The 24,985-nt window shown below is 40.7% G+C and overlaps 1 protein-coding gene across 5 annotated transcripts in view; it reads right to left on the bottom strand.

Moving 5' to 3' along the window:
* Positions 1-24,985, bottom strand: part of DLG2 (discs large MAGUK scaffold protein 2) — a 2,332,068-nt gene that overhangs the window by 1,190,070 nt on the left and 1,117,013 nt on the right. For all 5 annotated transcript variants that reach the window (XM_070783335.1, XM_070783336.1, XM_070783337.1 and 2 more), the window contains one exon: positions 14,998-15,159. In XM_070783335.1, the coding sequence (XP_070639436.1) occupies positions 14,998-15,159 (162 nt within the window). The remainder of the gene's footprint in view (positions 1-14,997; positions 15,160-24,985) is intronic.

Genomic DNA, 24,985 nt, shown 5'->3' with positions numbered 1-24,985 from the left:
CGCCCGGCGAAAATCTCACAACCAACCTTACTCGTGGTTTCTTTATATGTAAAATAACAGAGTTAGACTATAGTATTTCACACGTTCCTGCTCAGTTCTAAGCTCTCTAGTTCTGTGGGCTTACTGTTGAATTCAGGTCATCTGGCTCCTTAGAGAACTTATTGCCTGGGTCTATGCAGTTCATTCTCTAAGTTGTATCAGGGTCTCAGGTTGTTTGAGGAGGAGCCCCCTATTCTAACTCATATAAATATGCTCAATGTCTAGTGGCAGTGCCGTTTTAATTATTCATAATAGATAAATTAAGCTTATTTTAGAAAGTCTATATGCACATTTTATATCGCTTGTTTATAATTAAAAGCTGGTTATATAAATCGTTCTCTGAGAAAATAAGCTACCAGTAAAACAACTTATTCAATTTCTTCCCTCATAATGGGTGCATGCTCGGTTGATTCAGTGGTCTCGCCTGGAAAATCCCATGGCCGGAGGAGCCTGGTAGGCTGCAGTCCACGGGGTCCCGAAGAGTAGGGCACGACTGAGAGACTTCACTTTCACTTTTCACTTTCATGCACTGGAGAAGGAAATGGCAACCCAGTCCAGTGTTCTTGCCTGGAGAATCCCAGGGACGGGGGAGCCTGGTGGGCTGCCGTCTATGGGGTCGCACAGAGTCGGACACGACTGAAGCGACTTAGCAGCAGCATTCTTTGTGACACTATGAAGTGCAACCCATCAGGCCCCTCTGTCCACGGGATTCTCCAGGCAAGGATACTGGAGTGGGTTGCCATGCCCTCTTCCAGAGGGTCTTCCTGACTCAGGGACCGAACCTGCATCTCTGACGTCCCCTTCATTGGCAGGTGGGTTCTTTACCACTAGCGCCACCTGGGAAGCCCTCCCACATAATACGAGAAGATAAAACCAGAACATTTCTAGAGTACCCGATCTGGAGGTTCAATCACTAGGATTTCAAACTGATTTTTGAAATGACTTCCACATGTGCCCTGTGGCCCATAGGTGGGGCTGGAGGAGACTGTCCTGCACTGGTGCTGCAGGCAAAGTGACTTCAGGAAGCGCCTCTAGAATGCATTTTAAATGCACTTACCTGTGACCCCAAATTGGCCACAAGTTCAAACACACTCCATGTTCTGCCAATAAAGAAGGAACAAATCAACTGCTTTCAGTGATTTCGGAGTCAGTTGGCCTGGGAGCGCAGCCTTGGGGTTAAATTCTCTCACTCGACTCTTGCAACTCCTCTGAGAGTTGGGGAAAATCAATTCAACATTCTCTGCCATTCTCTCTTAAATAAATGTTATGAGGCTTCTTTTGTTTATGTCTATAGAGGAATTTAAAAACTGCCTCCTGGAATGCCATTCATACTTAGTAAGGTTATATAAATCCTCAGCTATATAGTTTCTGTTCACTGCATGATTCACATGGTTTCCTTAATGTATTTAAGTTCTTCATAGAGAAAGGCTCTATTTCTTACTTCCTTTACCATGTCTCATTGTGTTTAGTAAAGTTCTAGCAATACATGTGGCAATCATTCAGTAAACACTGTGCCATCATGGAGTTCAAGACTGCAGTTTTCAATGTTAGCGTGTGACAAAGTCACCTGGAGAGGAAATAAAAATTCAGAGCCCAGGATTGGTGAAGTGCTATGGAACTGGGCCTCTGTGACTCTGATATGCAATCAAGTTTCACAACTTCCTGTTTAAGTGTCTCAACTGGTAATGGCAGCAACAACAGACAATAGACAGAGAAAACAGCAGAGCAATAGTTAATACTATAAAGTGTTCAAATTTCAGGCTCGGCCTCTTCTGACCAATGTGTTTTTAGGAAATGATTAAACTTTTCTGGGCTTAAGGTTTTCTTCCCTACTTACCCACCTTCTGTACTACGGGAAAACTGGACCAGATCAGTGGCTTCCTGGCTTTCTTGACCTTGATTACAGTCAGAAGTATACATTGTGAGCCAGAACACATCCACGTTAAACTGAAGCACAGGTTTCTGCTTTTGATGTTCTCTCATATTTCCTATTGTTCTTTTATTCTAGTCTAAAATTACAAAATAAATTGATTTCACATTTGATGGTAAGTCAGTTGCAGTTTGAAAATCCTGGACTTGATGATTTCTACTATCCCCTTCAGTTTTACAATTATATGGTTCTCATTTGCTGGTGAATAATTTAGCACCGTGACCAAGAGTGAGGGGTCTGATGTCAGACTAGCCCCACTCATACCCCAGATCTAAGAAGAACTAAATGTGTAACCTTAGAAAAGCTTTTCTACCTTCTGAGCACACACTTTCCTTGTCCATAAAGTGGGAATAATAAGAAAACCAATCTTACAGGGTGGCTTAGTGAAATAACCCAACGCATGCAAAGCATTTAGAACAGTGCCAGCATATATCAGGAATTCAATAAATACTATACTTTATATTGTTATTATTTCTCCTAAAACAAACTTTATATAGAAAATTTGGTGAGAAAATATAAAAAGTGAGCAAACATAAAAAGAAAAATTCACAAAACTGAATTTTAGACCTTAGCAGCTCCTTCATAGGACCCCCCTCCATTGCCCCCGTCAAAGTAACTTAGTAGTTTTGTTGAACAAATATAAATGGACAAACACAAACTATTGATACAAGCAAAATCTCCTTGTTAAAGAAAACCCCAGGTAACATACACTTGATTTCAATAATAAAATTGTACCACACAAAATTATGCTAGAGTTATCCCTTCCAGTTCAAAGAAGTGGGATTTGATCTGTATTTAGAATTAGTGAGTTCTGATTATAAATACATTGCCAGACATAAAACAAAAACTGTTTCCATTTTCATGGGTTAATAATATTCTCCAAACTTTTAATATACCTAATGTGTGAATTCAATAAGGGCATTATATATCTCTATTTTATTGCCCAACAGTTGCTAGGTATGCACTTGTTACTATGAAGCAATGCTTTTTATTTTTTAAGCAGTACATCCTTAAGTAATACAAAATTATATAACTAAATCAGTGCTTCCCACCAAGTAGCTACCTTGAAAGATTGATTATAACGTTCTGCTGCTGCTACTGCTGCTAAGTCGCTTCAGTCGTGTCCGACTCTGTGCAACGCCATAGACGGCAGCCCACCAGGCTCCCTTGTCCCTGGGATTCTCCAGGCAAGAACACTGGAGTGGGTTGCCATTTCCTTCTCCAATGCATGAAAGTGAAAAGGGAAAGTGAAGTTGCTGAAGTTGCTCAGTCGTGTCCGACTCTTAGTGACCCCATGGACTGCAGCCTACCAGGCTCTTCCGTCCATGAGATTTTCCAGGCAAGAGTACTGGAGTGGGGTGCCATTGCCTTCTCTGTTATAATGTTCTAACATTCTCCAAAACTAGCCACAAAGCAGAGTATGTTTCTTAATGCTTCAGCAAAGTTTAGTTTGGATTAGTCAAAACCTGGCTGTGTTCCCAACTTATTTGCTATACTTTATTTGAACTAGTCAAAGGGACATTCACTTTTACATGAAAGACAACAATTTTGAACGATACACCTTTGCTTAGCTGAGATGGGGGTATTCTGCAGAATAAAACCATTCTCTTAAAGACAGCACAAGCGAAAATATAACAAGAGTTCATCTCTACTGAGAGTTCAAAGAGTTGATTAACCTTAAATTTAGATCTCTTCTTATATACACATACATTTTCTACTTTATAAATGAAAATGAATTATCATTTACTGAACACCTACTAGGTGCCAAGTCCTATTCTAAAGACTCGCCACATATTATCTTAAGTAAGTCCTACAATAATCCTGTGAGTTTCATGTTATTATTTACCATAGGAGAGAAGCCAATATGTTTGCTAAAGGACACAGCTAGAAATAAAGAGAGCCAGAATTTGAGCCCAAGGAGGTCTGCTTTCCCCTGTTGTACATTATTGCTTTTCTGGATTAGCTGGGGAAGAGTTTAAAAAAAAAATCTAAAACTCAGTGGATATCAACACTTATTTATGAATAAATGCATGAGATGTGGAATAATGTATATACACACACACACACACACACACACACACACACACACACATATGGGCTTCTCTGGTGGCACAGATGTTAAAGAATCTGCCTGAAATCCAGGAGACCCAGGTTCAATCCCTGGGTCGGGAAGATCCCCTGGAGAAGGAAATGGTAATCCACTCCAGTATCCTTGCTGGGAAACTCCATGGACAAAAGAGGCTGGCGAGCTATAGTCCATGGGGTTGCAAAGACTTGGACATGACTGAGAGACTTTTACTTCACTTCACATATACATATATATGTATATATGTATGTGTGTGTACTAATAAAAAATATTGAAAACATGCTTACTAAAAGGTTACAACTCTGAATTTCTTTAAAGGGGGAGGAGTGTAGGAGTTACACATTGTTTTAGAGCAACAATAACCACAGCATCATTACCAACAGATATAATAAGCATCCTTTAGGGTGGGCAGCCTCTGTGAGCTTTATGTATATTACTTCTAATTCTTATAGAAAGCCTTGGCAGTAGTGAAATCCTAGTCTTAAGAAGCAGTGTGTTGAGTCTTGAGTTAACCCTTTGCTGCTGCTGCTAAGTCGCGTCAGTCGTGTCTGACTCTGTGCGACCCCATAGACGGCAGCCCACCAGGCTCCCCGTCCCTGGGATTCTCCAGGCAAGAACACTGGAGTGGGTTGACATTTCCTTCTCCAATGCATGAAAGTGAAAAGTAAAAGTGAAGTCGCTCAGTCGTTTCCGACTCTTCGCGACCCCATGGACTGCAGCCCACCAGGCTCCTCCGTCCATGGGATTTTCCAGGCAAGAGTACTTAGGAGTAACTAAATCTACAAATAATCACTAATGACATCTAGTTAGGATTGTTCTAAACATTCCTCATTTGAAAAGAAAAAAACTTATTATGCCTTTAATATACATAACAATCTAGTATTTCTTAGAGAAAAATTCATTATTATTGTTATCATTACACAGCTGGGAAAAATGAGATTTGGATGTCATTCTCCTGATTTATCTTTCCAAAGCCATGGCGTTACCCATTAACCCTCGGTGGGCTAGTTCCAGTGAACATTTATGAATTGTAAGATACTGTGGTAGGTCCTGTGCCCATTTTCTTCTTCCCTTTTTCCAGTTTCTGGCTTAAACAACCAGGATTGTTTGAGGTATGCTATTGGTACACTTCCCAACTAATGATAATTGAAGCAAGAAATGTTTCATTTGCTTAGAGTTTTGATCAGGAGCGTTTGTGCCTGGATTCAGTATATGTCTGTCAAGGCCATATTTCACTCACATTTCCTCTCGCCAAGGTTCTGGGCCTGGAACAAAATGCATTTTTCACAAATATGTAAATCTCTGCCAAACCATTCTTAGGCTTTTATTAACTAAGAGCTTCTCAATTTAGCCTCACAAAACTGTACTATTTTCCCCAAGACCAGATGCTTTCTGAACCATCAGGTCAGCTGCTTATACCATCTAGTGGAGAGAGACAGAAATGAACAAGGTTTACATTTTTGAAAATTTACTTATTTTCTAAAATAGCAAAATCAGCTTAGTTTTCTAACTAGTAATATTAATAAAAGCACTATGGCTAGAAAGGAAAACAAATACATAATTTTAAGCTGATGGTCAGGACCCCATGACTGTTAGAGTCAATATATTTCATAAGCTTCTTTCCTTCCTCCCTCCTTTCCTCCCTTGCCCTTTCTTTCTTTCTCTCTCCCCTTCTCTCTTGTTCTTTCTTACTAAAATCAGTGGCCAATCAAGGTGGTGCTAATGGTAAGGAACACGCCTGCCAATACAGGAGACCATACGAGATGCAGGTTTGATCCCTGGGTTCGATCCCTGAGTTGGGAAGATCCCCTGGAGGAGGGCAGGACAACCCACTCCAGCATTCTTACCTGGAGAACCCATGGACAGAGGAGCTTGGCTAGCTACGGTCCATAGGGTCACAGAGTCAGACACGACTGAAGCAACTTAGCATTCATACATGCACAACAAGTATTAACCAGTCCATCCTAAAGGAAATCAAGCCTGAATATTCATTGGAAGGACTGATGCTGAAGTTAAAGCTCCAATAGTATGGTCACCTGATGCTAAGAGCTGACTCACTGGAAAAGACCCTGATGCTGGGAAAGACTGAAGGCAGGAGGAGAAGGGGATGACAGAGGATGAGATGGTTGGATGGCATCACAGATTCAATGGACATGAGTTTGAGCAGACTCCAGGAGATGGTGAAGGATAGGGAGGCCTGGAAAGCTGCAGTCCATGGGCTTGCAAACAGTAGGACAGGACTTAGTGACTGAAGAACAGTAACAAGTATTAAAAAGGCATTTAGTGTTTGGACAACTCGATTCTAGGCACTATAAATGAGCCATACATTTTTCAGTTATAAGATATGATCCTCATCAATGAGAAATGTATAACTCAGTTTTAAACAGAAACATTAGACAACTAAGGCTTGTCCATGAGATTCTTCAGGAAAGAACACTGGAGTGGGTTGCCATGCCTGCCTCTAGGGGATCTTTTCAACCCAGGGATCAGATCTGCTTCTTTTATGTCTCCTGCATCGACAGGAGGGTTCTTTACCATAGACCACCTGGGAAGCCCACTAATGCTTAAACGTTGTGATAAATTACTCTCTGTTTCATGGTCTCCTCGGTGGTCTTCTCTGTCCATAAGACCCCTAACACGGTAGTATTGTTTCCTGTGATTCGGTCCCCAGCATCCTCCTCCCCCTTAGCTAAGCAGTCCTATCCATACCACCTCAACTATACAGAAAATGCCTAAGTCTTCATTTCTCAATCAGGTCTCTGTAAATTCCCAGATCTTTATTTCAAACTGCCTGTTAAGCCCTTCTACTTGAGTGTAGCATATATAGATCAAACTCAATTATTCAGATCTAACCTCAGAATCTCTTCACCCCACCCTTACATCTATCCTTCCTCTGGCATTCTTGATTACCTGCCATGATACTTCCCCTATGCAATTGGTCAAATAAAAAAAAAAAAGTATGAATTTACTTCCATTTCTTTCTCTCCTCTATCATCTATACTCAATGGGTCTCAAGTTCCTGAGGGTATCTTTTCCTCAATAATCTTTCTAGTTCATTCCATCCTCCATCCCCAGTGTCTCTGCTATATCTCAGAGCGTGTCCACCTGTTGCATTTTGCCTGATGTCCTTGATTGCGATACACCTTTTTCTTGTTTTTCCTCCACTCTGCTGCATGACGTGACTAATGGTCTAATTTGCAACTCTGACTAGGAGTCTCCTCTTTTTAAATTGCATAGTCATTCCTCATTACCTACAAGGTGACGTCCAGTCTTCACAGCAGGCCCTTCAATACCTGTTCCCATCCATCTCCCTTGTTTGAAGACATGCTTTGGACCCACTTCTGTATACCTTCTTAGTCCTTACATTCTGTCTCTCTGCCCAACTCAATTACAAATCAAAAGGCCTGCCATTTCTAGAATTCCTCCATCCTGATACGCAAGTACTAGAATCTAGGACAACCTTGACCAATCTGCTTTATCTCCAACTTCCTTCAAGTCAAAAATAACCTCCCATCTAATGCTTTCTCTGACCACATCTGTCCCCAGATCTCCAGCTCAGAAAAAAATTAAAGCATGTCTCTAGGTCTTGGGAGGATTTTCCTCTCCTTTGCTCCTTTCCTCATTGCACACAGCATGACAGGTTGTATGCACACATCTCCAAGTTCGTAAGCCTATCTATTGCATGTAAGGAACTAGAAGGCACATTCCTCTTTGTGTCCTCAGGGAATAACAGAGCTCCCACATACAGGAGATGGTCGAAGAGATTTTACTGTACAAGTGAATGGATAAATCAATGAATCAATCAATATTCTTAAGAGGTTCTGTTCATATTAAACTTAACTGCGTTTCAGAAATGCTAGATGATTTTCCTAGGTTACCCTGCCAGAAATTGCAGTCAGGATTCAAAAATCTATTTTTTGGCTCCAAAGCCCATGATGTTTAACAATAACCACACTACTTTCTGCCTGGAAGCAATGAAAACCTGGACTGGGATAGTAGATGTGGATAAAAAGAGGAAGGTGAGAACACTCAGACATTTGAAAACCAATAAGAGATTACAATGAAAAAAAATTCCATGAGAAACTTCAAAGTTTTCCATTTAGAATATTAGAATAATACTATTACATACTACTATCAAAACATCAATAGTAGTAAGGATAGCTACCATTTTTGCATATTTCTTATGTCACACTGAGCTCTTTATAGCGTTCAAAACTCAAAGAAACATCAATGAATGCCATTATTTTACAAATTAAAGAAACTGAGGCTTAAGGCAGTTAAAAAACTTGAGAGAGCTCACACAGCTAATAATTAGAGGACCAGGCATTTGATCTGATTGAGTCTGATTCTAGGGCCAGGGTGAATTTTTATGTTAAACTTTTCTATTGGTTGTACTAGCCATCGTCTATGTATCTATTATGTTAATAGTATTTTCAGAAGTGTATATATCCAAACAAAAAATAATTTTATTTGGAAGAAAGGGTCTCATGACCAAACATGTTTGGAAAATAGTGTATTAACCAGGTCCCCATCTTAGAAGTTTATATTGCATAATATCTAACAACTGAGAAATTCTTCAATAAAGTTAATGCACCTAACCTCTCAAATGTTTTCAGCTTTCACTCCTTTATTTTCCTTATAATGCTGAAAAAATCCCACTGGAAATACTTTGTGAAATACTGGCTTAGTTTCACCGTAGATGTCAATGTGGAAGAAAGAGGAAAAATAAAAACAAAAATAAGATGTGGTCCAGTTCACAGGAGCTTATACATTTATTAGGAGCAAGATAAATGGAATAGCTAAAGGAAAAGACAATACCTGATTCCACAAAAATTATTTAGATTAATAGAATAAGGTATACATAAAAAAGCTAATTATGCAAACTCCTTGTGTTACAGGATATTATAACCAAGTGGAGTCAGGCAAGAGTTAATAGGAAAGACTTCATGGAAAAAGAGAATTTATTACTGTGGCTAAAACATACTTTCCTATAAGTAGGCTCTGGCAACTCTGGTAAGAAAATAGTTTGTGGAATAAAGTACACTTAATCTTTTCTGCCTGCATTTCTGTATATTGGCTTCTTCATTCATGAGCAATCACTCCCTATAATTTCCCCAAATTTACCCTTCCTCCAGATTCCCCATTGTTTTCCCATATACATTTAACAAATGCCCATTTGTTCAAGAGTGTAAGAGTCTATCCTAACTTCTCATATTCTCACTTTCCAGTAAATCTTCTGAGAATCATTTATCTGGTCTCAATGAGAATCAGAAGACAGAAAATCATGTTTATCTGATTAAAGCAATCTATACCAATCTATAAAAAAATAGCTTTAATCTTCCATGTAAATAATCACTGATGGCTTTGACTATAAGATGTACCAACTTTTGGGGTACCTTAGGAGATGCTGCCAATTTTAACTGCAAGCTGTCATTGATTTTAGGATACACTCAGATTTCAGATATGTAACACATGAGGACATACGTTTAAAATTGATGAAATGCTGTATCCATGATGATTAGGTAAGGGGACAACAGATGGAGAAAAATAAGAAATCTGTGCCTTCATTTCTTGCTTATTTAAATATCGATGTCACCAATCCCCCAGAAGTCAACTGTTCATACTGCCAATGAAAAATAATTAATTTAACAAGTATTTGTTGAAGGTCTGAGAATATAATAATGAATAAAACCAACACAGATTGACCTTGAAGGCATTCATATAATGATGATAATATTGACAGTAAATTTATTAAAACAAAACTAATAGTTATAAATAACAACAGAATTAAAATAATTGGTTAAATTTCTGATCAAACAAATACGGTAATGTGAAACAGCATAGAGTAGCTTTATTCATTTATTGATCAATGTTTGAATCTGTAACTTGAACAATGCTCATTTCTGAAAATTGTAAGATAGTTTATGAAATCCAACACATATAGAATGAACATTTTAAAAGACGAATAACCAAATAAAAAGGACAGAAACAGATCTTGCCAGGTCCTGGGAAGGATAAAGCATGAGGGTTGTGGTGTGGATGGATGTACTTGGGTTTTTCGATGACACACACACCTACCATGAGGACTGTTTCTCAATGCAGAAAACTCTCCAGTTGCTCAAAATGCAGTGTGTCTCTCTTGCTGAGAAACACATTTTTACAATCTCAAGAGATTCTTCAAAAGGGAACTAGCCCCAAATAACGAGCTCTTGACTTGGGAGAGGAACATAGTGCTTTGGGAGTTTACTACTGGGTAGATGGAAATATTTTAAAGATAGAACCTATTTCCCTTCTCTTTTCTCATCATTTTCCCATCTATTAACACTCTTCCCCGTTCTCATTTAGGAAAGTAAATTTCTTAACAAATTCACTTATATTTTGTATCTGCTTAACTTTTAAGAATAAGGCTATATGGGGGGAAAAAAAAAGACTTTCAAATTTTACACACCTAGAGCCAACGAAAGACAATTTGCCCCTAAGATCTCTTTAAAAATAGCAGAACAGTTTAGGGGAGGAGGGATAAAGAATACAGATTTTGGAACCAGAAAGATCTGAGACACCAACAAGGACATTCCTATTCACTAGTTCTATGATTGAAAGGGAACTTTAGAATTTTAAAATCAGGTACACTGCCTCACTGAGGTCAAATGAGACAAATAAAATAAATGATTGTAAGATATTTGCCACGGTAGCAGATTGATGATAACAAAGTCAAAAGCAACGTTTTGTTGTGTTTACTATGTGCCAGCCACTTATTAAGCAATTTACATGTGTCATTTTATTTAATTAGTATAAACGTCCTATGAGATAAATATTATTATTCCCTTCATTTTACAGAGGAAGAACCTGAGATAGAGAGCTAACAGATACTCTGTAAAGAGTACTCTGATAGACGCCTAGGGTCTCACAGTACCTAAGATTCAGGAATTTGAATTCCTATTGCAGAGTAAGGATGAGCAATACATAATTAGAACTCAGATTCCCTCTGAGAGCAACAGGCATATTTAAAATCACAATTTACTGTCTTTTGTGTCCCCATCACCTATTATGATACCCATAGTAGACACTCAATTACTATTTAATGAGCTTATCTAAACTGAAAAGAAAATGCTCACACTTTATTATAGGCCAGTTTCTTTCCTGGAGGATTCTAAGGTAGCATCTGAAGAGAACACATCCCCATCTGGAGGCCAAGAAAACACATTCCATCCAATTCACTGCTAAATTGCATTTCTCCTTCCAACCCCATACTTCACACTGGCTGAGGTGCTCTAATGAAAACAGGCTAAGCAATCCATCTATCCGCCAAGCAGCGGGGGTGCTCCAAAGGCAGATGAATCTTAGAACCGAGGTTTCAGGTGCTACGCGGCAATGGGAAAAAAGACTGTCAAAGCTGCAACAGGCAGATTACTCAGCTAACCGTTGGGAGACCACCAAACATGACATTTAAACTGTTCTCCAGCAATCTCACACTCTGTTCAGGCATGCCATGTGTAAATTCCTAATTAATACTAGAGAACCACATTGCTGTCTATTTTTTTAAAGACTCATTTTGATTATAATATTTTGATACTATTTTTATTGAGAAATAAATCTTTTTTAGGATTTATTTAAGGTTTATTTTGACCACTTTTAAACTCTTTACTGAAATCATCAGAACACTGTTTCTGTTTTATGTTTTGGTTTTTTGGTCACGAGGCACGTGGGATCTTAGTTCCCTGACCAGGGACCGAAACTGCAATCCCTGCCTTGGAAGGTGGAGTCTTAACCACTGGACCGCCAGGGAAGTCCCCACACGGTCTTCTAAGTAGGATCCAGGGGGAGGTATCTCATTGTGTGTTTTGTCTCCTCACTTTTCCCCCTTTTAGTGCTTGACCCAAGAGCACCAGACAGATCAAAGAAGCAACAAGGTTGAAACTGTGCCAGGTCTAATGGAGAATTTGTACCCTCTTAGCACATCTCTGGCTCTAATAGGCTTCCTTTATGAGAAAATAACACATTAGATTTTAATCAGGGCAGGTTTCCCAAACACTTGAACTGTGATAATATAATAACCTCTTAACGACTTTTGATCAGGAAATGTGTTTTTTGTGACTATAAAAGTACATGTGCTTGAGTCTGATCATGCAGGGCCATGCTGGGGCCAGCTCGTCTGGTCTCATGAGAACCTCACGCGCCAATCTTTGTGAGTGCATCCAGCACCTTCAGGCTGGTAACCTGAAATCAGCCATGATGGCATACACCGTGACTTTGGCAAACGCAACACCCTGGGCTGTTTTCTTTTCTGGAAAAATTGTGCATTTATTTCTATCACTGTTGCCGATAGAAGGAAGGCACACAGACTCTTCATTAAGACAATCTAATAGTATATCTTGTTCAGCACAAACAACACTCTAGAGGGTCATGATGGAAACCTCCTGGCCCCAAAATAGCTAACTGGCAGGCTGGGTGCAGAAGCCCTGGATGAGGTCACCTTTCCATTCTCTTTATAATACACTGGGGGCCACACTGCTTAGCTGGTCATTCCAAAAAGGAAAAAAAGCCTATTCTAACCTTGATGTTTCATATCAGAGGTTTATTATTCACAGGTGCTACTTTTAAAACCGATGTGAGAAATCTTCAGCAAAAGACATCACTACAGTAAAACCATGAACACCAGAAAAATAAATAAAGAACATAGTAAGAAAAAAGATAGAAGGGAGCAACTGAAACAAAATAAAACTGAAGAAAACAACCAAAGTGGAAGACATTGAACTCTGAGATTCCTGGAGTCAAGAGATAAAGGGGAGAGAGGAAAGATCCCTTTATATCTGAGAGATGATCTTCCGCAAAAAACTTAAGTTGCCTTCAACTTGAATAGACATTTTCCAAATGAGGCATGAAGCACCATTACACATGGTATAATCCCCCAAAGTGCAGACGTTCAGTAATTAGATTATCAAGTATATGCTGAATATGTAACATACAAAATGAAGATCTGATAGTCCTTTAATTATTTTGTTCATATTTTTTACTGTTGCCAGGTTAGCTTTAGACTAGCCTCCATCATCCTTCTCATCTTAAAGCCATTGGGGACTCTGCTCTAGAGCTGATTAGAAAAGGACGTGGTAGGTTGTGAGGACTAACAGGAGGGGAGGCTTCATGGAGGGTCTTACAGGGATTCCTTCATCCAGTTAGAAAAACATCTGAAGTGCAACTTCTCTCTGCACAGTCCAGTCTCCCAGCTTTGCCTTTTCTCAGTTTACACTGGTCAGTACTGATTTAGGCTGAGCAATTTTTTTTTTTTGCAAAGATGAAAGATGCTTAAAGCAGGAAGGGATTCATCTGACCCTGGAGTGAAATCACTGATTTCTACAGTTAGACCAAACCCTTAGAGACAACTTTGTGCACTCTCCTGCTGAAGAAGGAGTGCTTTCCTCTGTATCACCTCTAGGTCATCAGACAAGCCTGGAAGGTTTCTGCTGCTGCTGCTAAGTCGCTTCAGTCGTATCCGACTCTGTGCGACCCCATAGACGGCAGCCCACCAGGCTCCGCCGTCCCTGGGATTCTCCAGGCAAGAACACTGGAGTGGTAGGGACAGGCAGCTCGTAATTTACAAAACAGTATTTTTGGAGGTAGCACTAGTTGACATAAGTTGTGGTCCTATAATGATCCCAAATATACATTCCTATTAATTATACACAGTGGTTGTGCTTACGCCCACTGATACCATGATTCCTACATGACAGCCCTAAGTATGAGAAGGTAAATCTCTGTTCCCTATGCTTTTATCTTCTCTTCTCCTGGCTGACCATACCTATTCCCATCCATCAGTGATTTCCAAAGAAAATTCTTTGGAAAAGAGTTCTTTTCTTTCCAGGAAGAAATGAACAATGAGTTTCAACAGCAAAATATTAAATACTGACTGGAATTTGATAATTAGCCCAATATTCTAATGTGTGGTAACCAGAACTAGTTCATTTAATAATGCAGGTTTAGACTGCCAAGGTACTTAAAATGTACCAAATTTTGGAACTATATTAAACATAATATAGCCTTTCTCTGATGTTTTGGAAGGTATAATAAGATCCCAGAAGGCATCAGGGCAACCTTCATGGCTACATTTTTTACTGCAAGCAGCTCTATGAAAGTGCCAGTGAAGTGAACATTCTAGCTAACAAAATAAAAAGTTTTTTAGCAATATCAAGGGGCTATGTGGTAGTTTTTTTTGTTTGTTTTGTTTTACATTTAAGTTCGCTCCTATTACATCATTGACTCTAGTTCCATTTTCCCTTTAATTGACTTTAATCAACATTTATAAGCTTTTACCCAAGACACAAAATCCCATAGCATCAGCAAAGCAAATGACACAGTAAACTGTAACCAAGGAACACAGAAATTTCTTAACCCTCATTTCATTGTCCCTTCCTGTCAAAATAGCACTTACCCAAAAATTGTTTTAAATCTAAGGAAAAAAAAATGTAGAAAGCATCGGAAAAGTATGACACCAAATAGAAAGAATTATAAAATAGAGCTGTTGATGAACCAACTCACAGATTCTTTTTTAGTCTGTAAGGTACGGCAATTACTAGGTGTCATCATGTTATAGTTATCTGGAGCCAAGCAAATAGAGGGAGAAATACAATTTGAACGAAATCTTGATGTCCCTGTGGGCTCTGTAAATACATGGATCCATGTATTTTCCCATTCAGTTTGTCAGTGTTTGGTCTCTCCTTAGCCCATTTGCAGAAATTAAAAGGATTTTCCAGACACTTAAACAAATAACAGTGAGAGTAACTGTCCTGTGTCAGGAATTCCAGGTAAACCTCCAAACCACAGAAAGACGCTTTGGCAACCATGTCCCACCATAGTGTTTTAAAAGAGCCCCACTTAAGCCAGCAGACACCTCCCTTAGCAATGCATACCATCCCCTGCCGCCAGCTCTAAGAGCAATAGAACTGACCTTCAGAGGAGAGATGTGAGACTGCAGGACGTATCCATGGACATTTTCTATCTGAGACAGGTTCTTTTCTGACACGTGCACCAGTTCAGGGCCTCTCACTTCGTGGGTCAGTCGAGGTAAGGAATGATCGTGTGGAGCGTCCTCATCTTGATAGCGATACTTCTAGGAGAAAAGACAAAGAAAAAAAAGCATGAGTGTTTGCAAAAGGTACCGTTCTGAACTTCACGTTCTCACTTCATGTCCAGGGCACAGTGCTCACCTGTGGCTGATATCACCCAACAGACCTTGCTACAGCCCCTTTGGGTGGGCACCACAGACTAGGTCACTGGCAAGCCACATCGAACCAACCATCAATGCCAAGCAATGCTGATGACTGGTCTTTGCCTTTAATGTACTATCTCTGTTTATAAAACATAGAAGCATGATAACAAATGACACTGAGACAATTTACCTAAGTAGGTGAGGAGGTATCCCTCCAAAGGATCAGAATAGCTGAATATGTGCTAAAAATTTTAGGCCATGGATGGAAAACTAAAAAAAAAAAAAAAGTGCGGAGCAAGAAGACAGAATTCTGATGCAACCAGTTGGGGAATCTAATTTTGATTCAGAAAGCATGAAAGTTGTAAGTTTTCTAGGAAATAAGGGAAAATTTCTGCCACCTGCATTGTTTGTATTGGCCTCCAAAGAAAGAATATTTTCTTCCTTTCATATCCAAGGAGGAGGAGTGTTGATTTGGGTTAGTTAGACTCTAGGACAAAGGTTCACAATTTCCAAAGATGGAGCTTTCGTTTAAAGAACTTAACAATTAAGGCCGCCCCCGCCCCCCAAAAAAAATCTGCCTGAATTATATTGAGAGGATTCCCTGAAGGGAAACAGATAAGGAAACAGTTCCTTCTCTCTTGGTGCCTTTTGCTCTTTGTCATCTTCCTTCCACACGCCTGTAATAGTAAGAGCATCCTCTGTCAACAGTAAGGCCCTCCTCTGGGTCTTCCAAGCACACCAAAGGGAGCTGGCAGAGAGAGAAATGGGCCAGGACAAGGCACGCTCTGTGGAGGGTCAACACGGCCATGGGTCAGTCTCCATCTCCAGCCTTGGCCTGGGTGTCCCCTTCTTCTGTCTGTCTTTGCTTCTCATCCCATTTCCTTCAGACCTACCCACTGTTAGAATCTCACTGTTTCATGGCTATTAGTCTACTTGGGGGAGAAAAAACGGAACACTCTATATCCTACATGCAACCCAGCTAATAAAATGTTAGTTTGCCTTGTTTTTCCTTTGCTCCCTGTGAATGGCAAAGGGGTAATTGGGGGAGGAGATCCAAAACTGACATAACACCACAGGTTTACCTGTGATGCTACCACTTCCCAGCACCCCTTTCTTATCATCGCCGACAGCTACTATTATCATATCAAGTCACAAACAACACATTTTCTTACAAAACCATGCTTATGTTTCTCTCATTTTTAGGTGAGAAATATGATTTCTTAAACATCAGCTCTCCAGCTGACTCATAAACTGACAGTAACAAGAGGAACCACTCAAGGTTGGCAATTCAATCTCGAGTCCATTCTTACTCAGTTGATCATCATTACTTTTATTTTCCAGGGAGGCTTTCCACAGTGTTCCCAGCTTAATATCAGTTTCAAAACAAAAATTACAGCTGACAATATCATGAAGCAGTTTGCAGAGAACTCTCATTTATTTCTTTCATTCCAATTCTTCTTATCTGTGATGCTCCATTTTACTTATGAGAGAACTGACATTTAGAGAGGTTAAGAGATTTGTCCAGGACCCCCTACATACTGGTCATGAGAGCCAGGATCCTGTCCAGATAATCGGGATCTGAATCCTCTTTCTACTCTCATAAAGCTCCCCCGGCCCCCATTCCCAAAAGGAGATGAAATCCAAGCCTACAGCAGCTTGGTTAAAAAAAAAAAAAAAAAAGCACTTCATGGAGGACAGACAACAAAATGAGGGTAGAACATTCCTGTGCATTACAAAATACCATACTTTTATTTTCCTAACTCTATGAATAATTTGGGAAGGTCATCTGACTTAGAAATATGAATCAAGCTTAATATTCATTCTGGATCAGTTATGTGGGGTTTGCTGGAAGTGGAATAATGTCATACACATGCCCAGTTTAGTGTCTCTGGCTTTCAGCCTACAGCCCCTCCACGACTCCTCCCCCTTCTTCAGTTCTCTCTCTGGGAGGCACTGCCATCTCTGCGATCCCCCGAGCCAGAAAAGTAGGAGTCAGTGAGTCTCCATCCTCTCTTTCACCCCCTGCCATCTGCCAGTTCAATAAATCACTGAGTCTACCTCATTACTATCTCAGATAGCTCTTGAGCCTACTAGGTCCTCATCTCCTACCACCTCCGTGAACCACTGCCCACGTTCGGGTTTGCAGCTCTCAGCTGGACCACAGCAACAGCCTCTGGACTGGACAGACTGCTGCTGAGGTTGCCCCTTTCCCATACATCCTGGCCAACAGGGGTCCCCAACCCTCGGGCCACGAACAAATAGCAGTCTTATGGACTGCTGGAAACGGGGTCGCACAACAGAAGTGAGCGGCCAGCGAGCACGTGAAGCGTCATCTGTATTTGCAGCTGCCCCCCATCGCTTGTATTACTGCCTGAGCGCCACCTTCTGCCAGATCAGCGGCAGGATAATCAGGTCATGTGCTTGAATCATCCTGAAACCATCCCCGCCCCACCCCAGCCCAGTGAAAAAAATGTCTTCCACCAAACTGGTCCCTGTGCCAAAACGGTTAAGGACGGCCGCTGTACATATGCCAAGGGGCAGGCTTTCTGAATCTTACAGTGACAGAGCCTTTCTCTTTAAAACACCTCAGTGGCTCCCACTGACCACGTGACAGAGCTCAAGCTTCCTTTCTTTGTGATAAGTGACCCCCAACACCACTACATGAGCTGAGTGCCCACTAGTGTTGAACTCCTGTATCTCACCGCTCTTAAGGCAAGACTATGGAATAAACATAAACGTATCATTACCTCCAATTTTAAAGGATTTTTTAAAAAATTGTTAAATACAGTCTTGGACTCTGTGGGAGAGGGAGAGGGTGGGATGATTTGGGAGAATGACATTGATACATGTATAATATCATATATGAAACGAGTCGCCAGTCCAGGTTCGATGCATGATACTGGATGCTTGGGGCTGGTGCACTGGGACGACCCAGAGGGATGGTACAGGGAGGGAGAAGGGAGGAGGGTTCAGGATGGGGAACACGTGTATACCTGTGGCGGATTCATGTTGATATATGGCAAAACCAATACAATATTGTAAAGTGAAAAAATAAAATAAATTAAATAAAAGATAAATAAATAAAAGACAAAAAATAAAAATAAAAATTGTTAAATACACATAAAATTTACCAGCTGAACTGTTTTAAGCATATGAAAGTGTGTTACTCGCTCAGTTGTATCTGACTCTGCGATCCCACGGACTGTAGCCACCCAGGCTCCTCTGTTGATGGAATTTCCCAGGCAAGAACACTGCAGTGGGTTGCCATTCCCTTCTCCAGGGGATCTTCTCAACTCAGGAGTCCAACCCGGGTCTCCTGAACTGCAGGCAGATTGTCTATCATCTGAGCCACTAGGGAAGCCCCTTTTATGTGTATCAGATCAGATCAGATCAGATCAGTCGCTCAGTTGTGTCCGACTCTTTGCGACCCCATGAATCGCAGCACGCCAGGCCTCCCTGTCCATCACCAACTCCCGGAGTTCACTCAGACTCACGTCCATCGAGTTGGTGATGCTATCCAGCCATCTCATCCTCTGTCGTCCCTTTTCCTCCTGCCCCCAATCCCTCCCAGCATCAGAGTCTTTTCCAATGAGTCAACTCTTCGCATGAGGTGGCCAAAGTACTGGAGTTTCAGCTTTAGCCTCATTCCTTCCAAAGAAATCCCAGGGCTGATCTCCTTCAGAATGGACTGGTTGGATCTCCTTGCAGTCCAAGGGACTCTCAAGAGTCTTCTCCAACACCACAGGTCAAAAAGCATCAATGCTTCGGCGCTCAGCCTTCTTCACAGAAGAACTCTCTCTCACATCCATACATGACCACAGGAAAAACCATAGCCTTGACTAGATGAACCTTTGTTGGCAAAGTAATGTCTCTGCTTTTGAATATGCTATCTAGGTTGGTCATAACTTTCCTTCCAAGGAGTAAGCGTCCTTTAATTTCATGGCTGCAGTCACCATCTGTAGTGATTTTGGAGCCCAGAAAAATAAAGTCTGACACTGTTTCCACTGTTTCCCCATCAATTTCCCATGCAGTGGTGGGACCGGATGCCATGATCTTCGTTTTCTGAATATTGAGCTTTAAGCCAACTTTTTCACTCTCCACTTTCACTTTCAGTTTATTCACACTGATGTGCAACCGATCTTCAGGTTTCATCTTGCAAAATTGAAACTCTTTACTTATTAAACAACTCAGCATTTTCTCACCTACAGCCGCTGCCAACCCCCATTCTACTTTCTGTTTATATAAATTTGGCTACTCTATGAATTTGACAATTCTGCCTTGTATCAGTGGAATCACATGGTGTTTGCTTCTCATGACGGGCTTACTTCTTAATGCCTTCAAGTGTCCTCCATATTGTAGCATGTGACAGGATTTCCTTCTTTTTAAGGCTGAATAATATCCCATTGTATGTATATACCACATTTTGTTTCTTCATCCATCTGTAGATGAGCTGCTGGTTGCTTCAACCTCTTGGCTATTGAGGGTAAAGCTGTTATGAACATGCATTTACAAAAACATGTTTGGAACTATGCTTTCAATTATTTTGGAGAGATACCCAGAAGTGGAATTGCTAGATCATATGGCAATTCCATTTTTAGTTTTTTGAGGAATTTTTTAAGCTTTAAAAACTTTAACATATGTAAAGCCACATTCATGTCACTCATCACAGCCAGGAAGTGCTTGTGTTCTACAACCTAAATATCCAAGAACACCAAAAGTAAAATTTTGCAAAGTTAAACTGATTATAGAAGCTCCTCAAAGATTCTTGCAGTAAGATTCAGCTGGTATAGAGAAAGATTTCATTCATAAAAATATACATCTCACTGAATTGTTTGGCAGAATAAATCAGGACACAGAGAGATAATAAACTTGGTTAACCTTACATGGTACTGTAAAGAACTTATTTAATTATTTTCAGAAAATTAAGATCCAATTTGAAGAGTGATACAGGCTTAAATTAGACTGTAAACTCAATCTTGATGATCAATTAATGCTTTATTAGTAAAAATTGTTCATCTTAACATTCACTGATCCTCTGGACTCAATCTTGACATTACCTTTTCTCAGAAGCTTTCATGAAACGCAAATCCGAGGTTTTGTGGATATTCCCATAGTTGCCTATACCCCCCAAATCACAACTTTTATCATGCAATATGATTGTGTATATTTGGAGTTTTTATATTGCACTATAAGGTTCTGTGAGAACAGGGGCCATTTGGGTGTGGTTTATCCCCATATCTGCAGTCCTTTAACCAAATGCCTGGCACATATGCTCAATAACTATTTATTGAATAAAGTTATGACTGACAATTAAACAAATTGATGAGTTGGGTATAACCTGCTCAAGCTACCAAGTAATTCTGGCTCCTGAATGCAACCTCTTTCATTGTGAGACATTGTCAACTCAGGCTTAAGCAAAAACAGACCACATCATTGGACTGACACAATGTCAAATGATATCAGATTCTTAAGCATTATATGTCTCTCACCACATCTTTCCTTTCAGTTATATATGCTAAGAACCCAAACTGAATGTGAACCAGTTCTTGACCTTGAGAAGGCCACAAATTACCGAGTAAATAATACATACATGCAGCTAAGTCACGTGCACAGTGATAACTGTATTACTGACGGTAAACTGAGTTTTGTGTAAACAACTGTATTACTGAGTAAAAACTGAGTTTTACTGAGTGTAAACAGAGAAATAGGTAATCAACAGCTCTGAAGCGTTCCAGATTGAAAGAGGATCTAGAATGATAATAGAAAGAAACTGCTGCTTTATTGACTATGCCAAAGCCTTTGACTGTGCGGATCATAACAAACTGGAAAATTCTTAAAGGGATGGGAATACCAGTCCACCTTACCTGCCCCTGAAAAATCTGTATGCAGGTCAAGAAGCAACAGTAAGAACTGGACATGGAAAAATAGACTGGTTCTACATCAGGAAAGGAGTACACCAAGGCTGTATATTGTCACCCTGCTTATTTAACTTATATGCAGAGTACATCACGAGAAATGCCAGGCTGGATAAAGCACAGGCTGGAATCAAGATTGCTGGGAGAAATATCAATAACCTCAGATATGCAGATGACACCACCCTTACGGCAGAAAGTAAAGAAGAACTAAAGATCCTCTTGATGAAAGTGAAAGAGGAGAATGAAAAAGTTGGCTTGAGGCTCAACATTCAGAAAACTAAGACCATGGGATCTGATCTCATCACTTCATGGCAATAGATAGGGAAACAGGGGAAACAGTGAGAGACTTTATTTTGGGGTGCTCCAAAATCACTGCAAATGGTGACTCTAGCCATGAAATTAAAAGCCACTTGCTCCTTGGAAGAAAAGCTTTGACTAACCTAGACAGCATATTAAAAAGCAGAGACACTACTTTGCCGACGAAGGTCCGTCTAGTCAAAGCTATGGTTTTTCCAGCAGTCGTGTATGGATGTGACAATTGGACTATAAAGAAAGCTGAGAATTGAAGAACTGATTCTTTTCAATTGTGGTGTTACAGAAGACTCTTGAGAATTCCTTGGATTGCAAGGAGATCCAACCAGTCAATCCTGAAGGAAATCAACCCTGAATATTCATTGGAAGCACTGATGCTAAGCAGAAACTCCAATACTTTGGCCACCTGATGCAGAGACGACTCACTGGAAAAGATCCTGATGCTGAGAAAGATTGAGGACAGGAGGATAAGGGAGCATCAGAGGATGAGATGCTTGGGTGGCATCACCAACTCAGTGGACATGAATTTGAGAAAACTCTGGGAGATAGTGTAGGAGAGGGAAGCCTGGCGTGCTGCAGTCCATGGGGTCGCAAAGAGTCAGACATGATTTAGTGACTGAACAACAAGAGACCTAAACAATACTCCTCCTGGTACCAGACAAGTGGTCCTTCTCCTTTATTTTTCCAGTTTTCTCCAAGAGATGACTAAGCAAAAGATGACAAGAACCAGTGAGCGGTGCCATGTTTAACTCAAACACCAGCCTCCAGAGGAATCATTCTGATATGACTTGGAAGACTCTCTCTGCTTAGATTTAACTTCAGCTATACCAAAAAATGGTTTTTCTGTACTACTAAGACTATTATTAATATTAACATTATTAACAAAAATACTAATTCTAACATGAATGGTAATATTAAAACCATTAATAATAATTCACCTACAATGCAGGAGACCTGGGTTCGATCCCTGGGATGGGAAGATACCCTGGAGAAGGGAAAGGCTACCCACTCCAGTATTCTGGCCTGGAGAATTCCATGGACTACAGAGTCCATGGTGTCAAAAAGAATCAGATACAACTGAGCAACTTTCCTTTTCATGTTTCAGGAACTATGCTAAATGCTTTACACACATCATTACATCTGGGGGATTGGTGTTACAATTTCCATCACCTCAGGCTTGGTCAGATGGGCATTTTTTTCCAAGCTTACATACCAAGCAAACCAGGATTCAAGCACAAGTCTGACTCTGGAGCTAGAGCACTTCACTTAAATATTCTTCTAAACTAATTAGGACCCCAAGATCTTAAGAGACTAATTATATCTTCAGGAACTATGACTATCAGGAAATCTTCAAGAGTCATCTGACAAGGGAGATTAAACCATTCTGGAAGAGGTCAAATCCTGATTTAAGAACCGGCTCTATACAGGTGAACTTATCAATATTTGCAAAGCAGAAATACAGACACAGACATGGAGAACAAACACAGGGGCACCACAGGGGAAAGGGGGTTGGGATGAATTGGGAGATTGGGGTTGACACATATACACTCTATGTATAAAACAGGTAACTAATGAGAACCTGCTGTACAGCACAGTGGTTATGGCTGCTCAGTGCTCTGTCATGACTTAAATGGGAAGGAAATCCAGAAAAGAGTAGACACATGAACGCATATAGCTGATTCACTTTGCTGTACAGCAGAAATTAACACAACACTATAAAGCAACTATATTTCAACAACAAAAAATAAAAAGAATCAGCGCTAATGTTCTGGGCAATTCTGAGTCCTCTCTCATTCCAGGGCTTGTCTCTTAGTCATTGACGCCAGACTGGGCAACTTTGAGGGTTTCTGCATTTCCTTTAGAAGGAGGGTCACTGAGGAAGGCCTCTGCTTTGATGTACGTGCCTTCTTCTTTTCCTCCCCTCAGCTCAGTCCACTGGAGGGGCCTCTGGGACAACAGAACTTTTGTAAACCAATTCTATGTTCTCTCCTAGCTCCAATGGGAACCAGGCAGAAGTGCTCAGGCCAGAGAAGAATTTATGTTCTTCCCTAAAATAATTTACATTCCCTGTTGGAGCTCATTTTGTCCCTCATCTCTGGAATCCCATGCCCTTCCCCATTCTGAAATTTAATTCCACTCCTGGTTTATTTCCTCAGGCAAATTTTTTCAGGTCCTAGATAATCAGACTGAATGTCATTCTCTCTTAGACACATACTCTGACCGACTGTTAAGGTTCAAAGGATGTCCTTTAGGCTCCCAGCCTCTTGATGAAAGTGAAAGAGGAGAGTGAAAAAGTTGGCCTGAGGCTCAACATTCAGAAAACTAAGATCATGGCACCTGGTCCCATTATTTCATGGCAAATAGACGGGGAAACAGTGGAAACAGTGACAGACTTCATTTTGGGGGGCTCCAAAATCAATGCAGATGGTGATTGCAGCCATGAAATTAAAAGACGCTTGCTCCTTGGAAGAAAAGTTATAACCAACCAATCTAGACAGCATATTAAAAAGCACAGACATTACTTTACCAACAAAGGTCCATCTAGTCAAAGCTATGGTTTTTCCAGTAGTCATGTATGGATGTGAGAGTTGGACTATAAAGAAAGCTGAGTGCCCAAGAATTGATGCTTTTGAACTGTGGTGTTGGAGAAGACTCTTGAGGGTCCCTTGGACTACAAGGAGATCCAACCAGTCCATCCGAAAAGGAATCAGTCCTGAATATTCATAGGAAGGACTGATGCTGAAGCTGAAACTCCAATACTTTGGTCACCTGATGTGAAGAACTGACTCCTTGGAAAAGATCCTGATGCTGGGAAAGATTGAAGGCAGGAGGAGAAGGGGACAACAGGGGATGAGATGGCTGGATGGCATCACCGAATCAATGGACATGAGTTTGAGTAAACTCTGGGAGTTGGTGATGGACAGGGAGGACAGGCGTGCTGCAGTTCATGGGGTCTCAAAGAGTCGGAGAGGACTGAGCAACTAAACCAAACTGAACTGAGGGTTCTTCACAGTTTCCTGCTATTAAATAACAGCTCTAAGGCAATGGCACCCCACTCCAGTACTCTTGCCTGGAAAATCCCATGGACAGAGGGCCTGGTGGGCTGTAGTCCATGGGGTCGCTAAGAGTCGGACACAACTGAGCGACTTCACTTTCACTTTTCACTTTCATGCATTGGAGAAGGAAATGGCAACCCACTCCAGTGTTCTTGCCTGGAGAATCCCAGGGATGGGGGAGCCTGGTGGGCTGCCGTCTATGGGGTTGCACAGAGTCAGACATGACTGAAGTGACTTAGCAGCAGCAGCAAACCACAGTGACCTGTCTGTGTGTCTGTCTCTCCTACTAGCCCATGAGCACTTCTGAGTAGAGACGGAGTTGAGACAGGCCTGGGGCCTGGGACCCTCTGCTGCAGTTTTGCAAAGCTTGTACCTGGACATACCTCCCCTCGAGCTACAATATACAAAGACTATATGGAACTAAAAACAACTGTGTGCATGGGA

The sequence above is a fragment of the Bos indicus genome, chromosome 29 (assembly GCF_029378745.1).
Source record: "Bos indicus isolate NIAB-ARS_2022 breed Sahiwal x Tharparkar chromosome 29, NIAB-ARS_B.indTharparkar_mat_pri_1.0, whole genome shotgun sequence".
Lineage (NCBI taxonomy): Eukaryota > Metazoa > Chordata > Mammalia > Artiodactyla > Bovidae > Bos > Bos indicus.
The sequence above is the reverse complement of the archived record's forward strand: the minus strand, read 5'-3'. Positions and strand labels throughout refer to the sequence as shown.